Genomic DNA, 8,263 nt, shown 5'->3' with positions numbered 1-8,263 from the left:
GGATGCGGTAATCATTGGACAGAGAACTTCCAGAGGTTCAAGCTGGATTCAGAAGAAGACGTGGAACAAGGGATGTTGTTGCTGATGACCGATGAATCTTGACTGAAAGCAGAGAATATCAGAAAGATGTTTACCTGTGCTTTATTGACTATGCAAAGGCTTTCAATTGTGTGAATCATGACAAGCTATGGGCAACACTGTAAAGTATGAGTATTCCTGAATACTTAATTGTGCTCGTAAGGAATGTGAGCATTGACCAAGAGGCAGTCGTTTGAACAGAACATGGAAACACTGAATGGTTTCAAATTAAGAAAGTTGTGTGACAGGGTTGTATTCTTTCACCATATTTATTCAACCTGTATGCTGAACAAACAATCTGAGAAGCTAGGTTATATGAAGAAAAATGTGGCATCAGGATGGGAGGAAGACTCATTAACAACCTGCAATATGCAGATGATACAACCTTGCTTGCTGAAAGTGAAGAGGGCTTAAAATATTTACTGATAAATATGAAAGACCACAGCCTTCAGTATGGATTGCTTCTCAATGTAAAGAAAACAAAAATCCTCACCACTGGACCAACAGACAACATTCTTATCAATGGAGAAAAGATTGAAGCTGTCAAGGACTTCACTCTTCTTGAATCAACTACCAACACTCATAGAAGCAGCAGTCAAGAAATTAAACTGACCAAGACCTTTCTAAAGTGTTGAAAAGCAAAGATGTCAGCTTGAGGACTAAGGTACGCCTGAACCAAGCCATGGTATTTTCAGTAACTTCCTATGCACACAAAAGCTGGACAGTAAATAAGGAAGACCATAGAAGAATTGATATTTTTGGTTTTATGGTGCTGGAGGAGAATATTGAAAGTTCCATGGGCTGCCAAAAGACCCAACAGATCTGTTTTGGAAAAAGTGCAGCCAGAGTGCTCTTTGGAGGCCAGGATGGCCAAACTTCGTCTCTCATACTTCAGACATGTTGTAAGGAGGGACCAGTATCTGGAGAAGGATATCATGTTTGGTAAGGTGGAGGGTCAGAAAAAAGAGGAAGACCCCCAAAGTGGCCAAGTGGCAGCATCAATGGGCTCGAGGTGGCAACAATTGTGAGGTTGGCCCAGGACCAGGCAGTGTTTTGTTCTGTTGTGCATAGGGTCACTATGAGTCAGTACCGGCTCGATGGCACCTAACAACAATAATAACAACAATGCTTAAGTCAACTTCTTGAAGCCAGTAAATACCAAAAGAAACACTTTAAATAATGAAGAAAATTTTTTCTTTACTTAATTTCCTTAAAGTTGGCATAAAATAAAAGAAGCTGTGGGAGTCTCATGTTGCTGAAACAATACTGTACTAACTAACCTAAGAAGAAGTCCAATTGCTGTCGAGTCAATTCTGACTCTTAGTGACCTTATATAAAGAATTTCGAAGACTGCAAATCTTTACAGGAGCAGATAGCCTCAATTTTTCTCCCGTGGAGCTGCTGGATGGTTTGAACCCTAAACCCTGTATTTAGAAGTCCAGTGCTTATCCTGCAGTGTCACCTGGGCTCCTTATTTTACTAAAGTAATCCTGAATTTCAGTATTATCCTTTCTAAAACATTTGTAAAGTTAGGCAAGGAAGAGCAAGGATGAAAATAGTTTGGAAAGGGATGCCTTCTATAATTGGAGCCTCTTGGAAATTTGCATATATTTTAACATATTAAAGGCTCTGAGGAATCCTGCTTAACTTTGGTTGATTTATCATTTCCTAAATATATTTAGTTACCTCCTTTCAGAGTCCTGGTGTGGTGTTGTGGATTAATACACTGGACTGCAAAATTGATTGGAACCACAATTTCGGTGGTTCGAGCTCATCAGCTGCTCCCCGTAAGCCCTAAACAGTGTTGCTATGGGTCGGAATTGACTGGAAGGCAACTAACAACAACAACAACACCTATTAGTTTGCTTTGGGAAATTCAAATCAAGAAGGCAGACATTCCTAGGTGGAAAAGATACCCACTAAAAACCTATTGCCAATAAGTTAATTCCGACGCACATCGACCTGATCTCTGTAGGGTTTCCAAGGCTGTAAACCTTTACGAGAGAAGAAAGCATCCTCGTTTATCCCACAGAGCACCTGGTGGATTAGAACTGTTGGCCTTGCAGTTAGCAGCCCAATGCATAACCCATAGTAGAATCAAATTCTGTCTTATTTATGGGTTATTAATAGCTGGGGCTCAGTAAATGTTTGCTAAATGATTTGGTGTGACATGGAAAAGCAGAGGTGGGAATGTCCACTAAAACTGTTTCAAGTATGGTCATAAGCAAGTTGAGTTCTTTAGCATGGAACAGTCAAAAGTTGCATCAAAACATAAAATTTTTCTATTTTACAGTTGTAAATGGAAATTCCTAAAGTTTTAGCCCTAATCAAACTTAAGTATCAAACATTAACTGAGGAGGCCCAAAGTCCCAGTAAAAATAATGCTGCACTTGCAAGACTAATGTAAGTATATTTATACATACATATACACATACACACACTAACCAGCATCACTGTCACCAGCAGCAGCCCCAACTTCTACTGTGCAAAATGTCAGAGACTGATGACTTAGCTTATCATCAGAGTCAGAATATGTCCAGAGAAATGAAAGGAGCTTGACAAACACAGTTCTACTATCCGTATTTGAACACTGTCTATATGGAGCTACACACTTTGAGCTCCTAGCCATTTAAATTTTTGTTTCAAGAATAAAGCTTATAATCATAAAGCAGACAGTGAATTAGGTCAAGCCAGGAAGGTTCAGAATTGCAAAAAATAAAGACAATCTACACTCATTTTCTAAAGAACTTTAAGTTTCAAACATTAAGACATAATATATTATTTTATACTTTTAATACTGTTAACTGCCTACATCCACAGCCCTTTCTCATTTTCTCAACATAAAAATAAGAATGCACTTGATTGCCACATTATCCTTCTTGCCTAAGACGTTGGTGTGAAGAAACTGATGTCCAGGCTGCAGCCAGCACGTTTTAACCATGATCCCTGATGATGTCACGGAGTCAAATGAACAAACTCTGAACCTACCTACCTCCAGACGTCATTTCATGTTAATAACAAATATCCTTATGGTTTAAGTTCCTGTTGGTTGGGAAAGCTGTCATTACATCCAACTGCCTCATAACAGATACTATAGCGTTTATGTTTCCATAATGTGAAGAATATGAATAACATTTATGAACTTAAATTTTTAGAAAAGTAACAGGGGAACTCAAGGACTTCTAACTTTTCACTGCATAAAAAACTGTCTTTAAATTGCTTTTTATAAGCATGTTAAAGCATATTTAACATTAAATACCATAATAAAAAGGAAACAAACAAAAAGACAAATAATAGGAAAAATCGATCCATACCCATACCTTTCCGTGTGTTCTCCGTCACATCTACCCCAAACTGAATTATATCGCCAGAAAGAATTTCACATGGTGGACTTTCTTCAGAGCCTCGACTCAATCTCTGGCTATTTATAAAGGTACCATTACTACTTTTAGTGTCTTGGAGATAAAACTGTAAAAAAAAAAAAAATTTTTTTTTTTTTTTGAGGGAAAGATTAATAATAATTCCAAACCTACTTCAGGAAAAAAAAAAAAAAAAAAAAAAAGCAAACTACTGCAGGTGGGTTTTCCCCTCATCAATTGAAAGCACTCATTTTAGCTAAGCTTCTCTTTCCAATTCAATGATGATGTGTTTTTCTCCTTAAATATACAAACTTAGAACTCTAAAACGAAGTGACATAATACCCAGATAGACAAAACAGTGCAGGTACTTTGGAGAAGCTTGTCAGTTTTTCAAAATGTCAAACTGACCTGTCAATTCCACCTCTAGGTATATACCCAAGAAAACTGAAAACACACATCCACATAAAAACTTGTACACAAATATTCATAGCAGCATTAGTCATAACAGTCCCAAAGTGGAAACTACTCAAATATCCAAGAATTGATGAAACAACAAAATGTAGCTATTGCTGATAGGCGCTGCTGAACCGACTGGAACTCATAGGGACCTTGTATGCCAGAGTAGAACTTCCCCATGGGATTTCCTATGGGGCTTGATGCTTAACTTGGCTACTAAATAAAAAGTCAGCAGTTTGAACCCATTCCCCAAGGAGAAAGATGCAATCTGCTTCAGTAAATACTACAGCCTTGCAAATCATGAAGGGCAGTTTTGCTCAGTCTTACAAGGTCACTGTGAATCCAACCAATGGCAGTGCATTTTTAATCTGAGAGCAGATCACCAGGTCTTTTGTCCTGCAGAGCCTGCTGTGTGGGTTCAAAGTGCCAACTTATGGTTAGCTGTCTCAGACCTAACCTTCCATTATAACAATGAATAAAGTATCAATACATATTACAACATGGATGAACTTTTATGTAAATATACTGCTAAGTAAAAGGAGCCAGTTATTCCATTTATACAAAATGTCCAGAATAGGCGAATTCACAGACAGATAGTACATCCATGGTTGTGAGATGATACAGAAAGAATGGAATTAGGTATGACGATTCTTTCTGAGGTGATGAAAATGTTCTAAAATTAGATAGTAGTGATAGTTGAACAGTTCTTTCAATACGTTTTTTAAAACACCTTAATTATACACTTTTAAAAAGGGTGATTTTAATGCAATATAAGCAATTTCTCAATAAAGCTGTTATATTAAAATACGACAAACAGCTAGACCAAATTCAAATTCTACTTTTCCATCTCACTCTTACTTTATAACCTTGTAAGTAGGATGTCCTGGTTAAATTAGAGAGAGTGACCTTTACTACACAGGCTAGGGCAAATTATTTTAGACAACACCTATGAGTAACAGAGTCCTGGTATGACACTGTGGGATAATGCGTCAGACCGCAAAGTCGGTTGTTCAAGCTCACTAGCTGCTCCATGGAAACCTTATACACCATCGCTATGGGTCGGAATCGACTCAATGGCACTTAACAAAAACTACAGCATAAGTAATAGGTATTAGCATAAGTAAGCTAACATACTTAGTACAAGGACCAACACACCCTCAATAATAACTCTTTGTGACAAAAGATATTTGAGATACTAGAAATTAAAATAATGTAATTAACTGTGAGGATACAGCTTCCTGGCCTCCCAAACTTATTTTCATCACTTGGCTAATCACCCCTCTTTAAAACAGGAAACAGAAGCAGGAAGCACAGGAAGTCCACCTACTTAAACTAAAAAGAAACAAGAACAGTGTGGGAACACACTGAAGACCTACTAGGAAGATAAATCTTTTTTTTTTTCCTCAATGGTCCTTTCCTTTTGATTTTTCCTCTACTCTCTAACTTTAAGGAGCTACGTAGCATAGTAGTTATGAATCGGGCTGCTAACCTCAAGTTCAGCAGTTCAAAACTACCAGCCGTTATGTGGGAGAGATGAGTCTTTCTGCTGCCGTACAGATTCACAGCTTCCAAAACCCTATGCAGGGTCTCTATGAGTCAAAGTCGACTCCACGGCGCACCACCACCACGACCATCTCTAACTTTACTTATTCTGGCAACACATTTTCACTGAACTGAAAGGAAAGAAAACATCTAATATTCATTAAAATATGCTTTATGCCAGCAGGTCTTCATTTAACCTTAATATCAATTAAAACTATGATATAGAAAAAAAAACAAAAAACACCAAACAACCTATGATATAGATATTATTACTTTTACTCCTAAATGAGATTAGTGAGGTGTACGCACGTTAAACACCTTTCCAAAGGTCACACAGCTTGTGAATAAAAGAGCAAATATTCAAACAACATAATAAAAAAGAACCCCTCCCTTTTTTTTGTCATAAAAAGGCCATACTTTTGCTATTGCTTCACTGACCTTTAGATGTCTCATTTTTCCTTCACTCCTCCCACAAACAACAAAAGAATAAGCAATTTTCAGAAAATATAAAAATGACATTTCTTTTTATTAGTTCCTAGATAGCAACTTAAAAGCCATTATGGTGTCCATAAATGACTTACTCTCTGTTTATAATTCAAAAGAGACCAACTGTTACTTTGGCTAGCAGTTTGTATTTTTAATTGCAGATCATTAATAAAGGAAACTGTGTTGATTTTATAAGTTCAGTTTGAATGCACAGGCCTTAACATTTCATACCAGGGAGATAAGCACAAGACATATTATCATATAGGAACATTCAGCCTAAAAAACTTTTTTCTATACTGGAACCTATAAAAGAGTTGCCTTTTTTATTTTTTAAATACAGTCTTGGTGGTGGTAACTGAATTCTGGTTTGGTCATTTTTACATGCTGTGTTACCTTGGGCAAGCTACATAAAGGGATAATAACAGATAGACAGTGGGTTTTTTTCAGATTTCAAGATCTGATTCATCATTGTTATTAGTAAATCAATTTAGTGAATTGCAATTAACATTTTGTTAAAAATAAAAGAGATTAGAAGAGTGCAAGAAATAACTCAGTGTTGTTTAAAAAAACAGTTTTTTTTTTAAAAAAGCAAAAACATGTTTGTGTGTGTGTGTGTGTGTGTGTGTGTGTGTGTGGAAAAGACAGAGAATGAGTATTCCAGCTGTGATATAAAATGCATTGCTTACTACAGGCTATGGTGGTGGTGGTGGTGGTGGTGGTGGTGTGCCACTGAGTCGATTCTAACTCATAGTGACCCTACATAGGGTTTCCGAGGCTGTAAATCTTCACGGGAGCAGAAAGCCTCATCTTTCTCCAACGGAACCGCTAGTAGTTTCAAACTACAGGCTATAGTTGGAAAATAATCTGAAAGTAACAGGCCAAAAAGAGAGCCTCTAGATTTCAATTACACTCAGATTTTAAGATTCAAATGTCTTCTACAACCCCTAAATTGACTCTCAGAGGATCCTCACTGCTCTGTCCCCCATTCACATCCCATGTTATTTCAGTCCCTACTGTCCTGAATGGCTCCTCCACTCTGGACCTTTCCATAGGAGGTGTGGGTGGAGTTCAAATCGAGCCACAGAAGCAAAAAACAAACCAGAAACTGAAACAATGTTCTCATTAAATAGACTGACTGCAACACCAATACATCCAACATTACCAGTAAGCCTAGCTAGATGGAATCATGAAAACGAGATAATAAAAAAGTAGGCGTATATGTCCTGCCTTACCTATATGAACTGGAGTCCTGGTGTGGCACTGAGGATTAATGTACTGGACTGCAGAGTCGGTTTCAACTGCAAGGTAGGCAGTTCAAGCTCACCAGCTGCTCCTCAAAAGCCCTATACGGGGTCACTCTGGGTTGGAACCGACTTGACGGCACACAACAACAAACCTATATGAACTGTACACTGTACCACCAGGTAGCCAAATAACGGATAAGAGGAAGTGTTTATTTATAAAAGTATTCCAAATAAATAATGGAAAAAAATTTTTTTTAGAAACTCACCATTTTCCAACCCTACTGAAATAACCATGGATTGGAATACTAAATAGTAGTCATTGCTAAACAGCACAAATAAGGCATACAAACAGATATTTTGTGCCTCTTGATAACAGAACACATCATCACTTTGCCATAAAGACTGAACCTGAGTCTGGCTCCAACTCAATTTGCATTAAATACAGAAGATAGAGACATGTGCTAAAATGCACCATAAGTGTACAACTCAGCAAAGTCCAGATAATGGAAAACTGTAGGCCAAAGAGCCTAGTTTCTTGATCAGCTAAATTGTAAAGAAAATAAAGGGAAAGAGGGAGAAACCTATAATTAAAAAGAACTTAAAGACAGATAATATATAATAAGGTGGTGGTAGTGTTGTGCCACGGAGTTAGTTCTGACATATAGCAACCCTGCTTAGGGTTTCCGAGGCTGTAAATCTTTACGGGAGCAGAAAAGCCTCATCTTTCTCCCACAGAACAGCTGGTAGTTTTTAAACTGCCGACCGTGATTTCTATCTATCTATCTATCTATCTATCTATCTATCTATCTATCTATCTATCTATCTATCTATGACTGCTGGTGTGGTGCTATGGGCTAACGCGTCAGACTGCAAAGTCATTTTTACTGCAAGGTCAGTGGTTTAAGGTCATCAGCTGCTCCTTGGAAACAGGGTCGCTATGGGTTGGAATCAACTCAACAGCACTTTAACAACAACAAATATATTTTACATATATAGTCCTGATGTGGCGCTGTGGGTTAATGCGCCAGACTGCAAAACCGTTTGAACTGCAAGGTCGGCGGTTCAAGCTCTCCAGCTGCTTCTGGGAAACCCTATACA

At 37.8% G+C, this 8,263-nt stretch overlaps 1 protein-coding gene across 3 annotated transcripts in view; it reads right to left on the bottom strand.

The window, feature by feature from the left end:
* Window positions 1–8,263, bottom strand: part of SLMAP (sarcolemma associated protein) — a 178,636-nt gene that overhangs the window by 89,061 nt on the left and 81,312 nt on the right. For all 3 annotated transcript variants that reach the window (XM_006862073.1, XM_006862072.1, XM_006862074.1), the window contains exon 2: window positions 3,399–3,546. In XM_006862073.1, coding sequence (XP_006862135.1) covers window positions 3,399–3,546 — 148 coding nt within the window. The remainder of the gene's footprint in view (window positions 1–3,398; window positions 3,547–8,263) is intronic.

Source organism: Chrysochloris asiatica, unplaced genomic scaffold, assembly GCF_000296735.1.
Source record: "Chrysochloris asiatica unplaced genomic scaffold, ChrAsi1.0 scaffold00046, whole genome shotgun sequence".
NCBI lineage: Eukaryota > Metazoa > Chordata > Mammalia > Afrosoricida > Chrysochloridae > Chrysochloris > Chrysochloris asiatica.
Note: the sequence above shows the minus strand (reverse complement) of the source record. Positions and strands in the feature narration are given on the sequence as shown.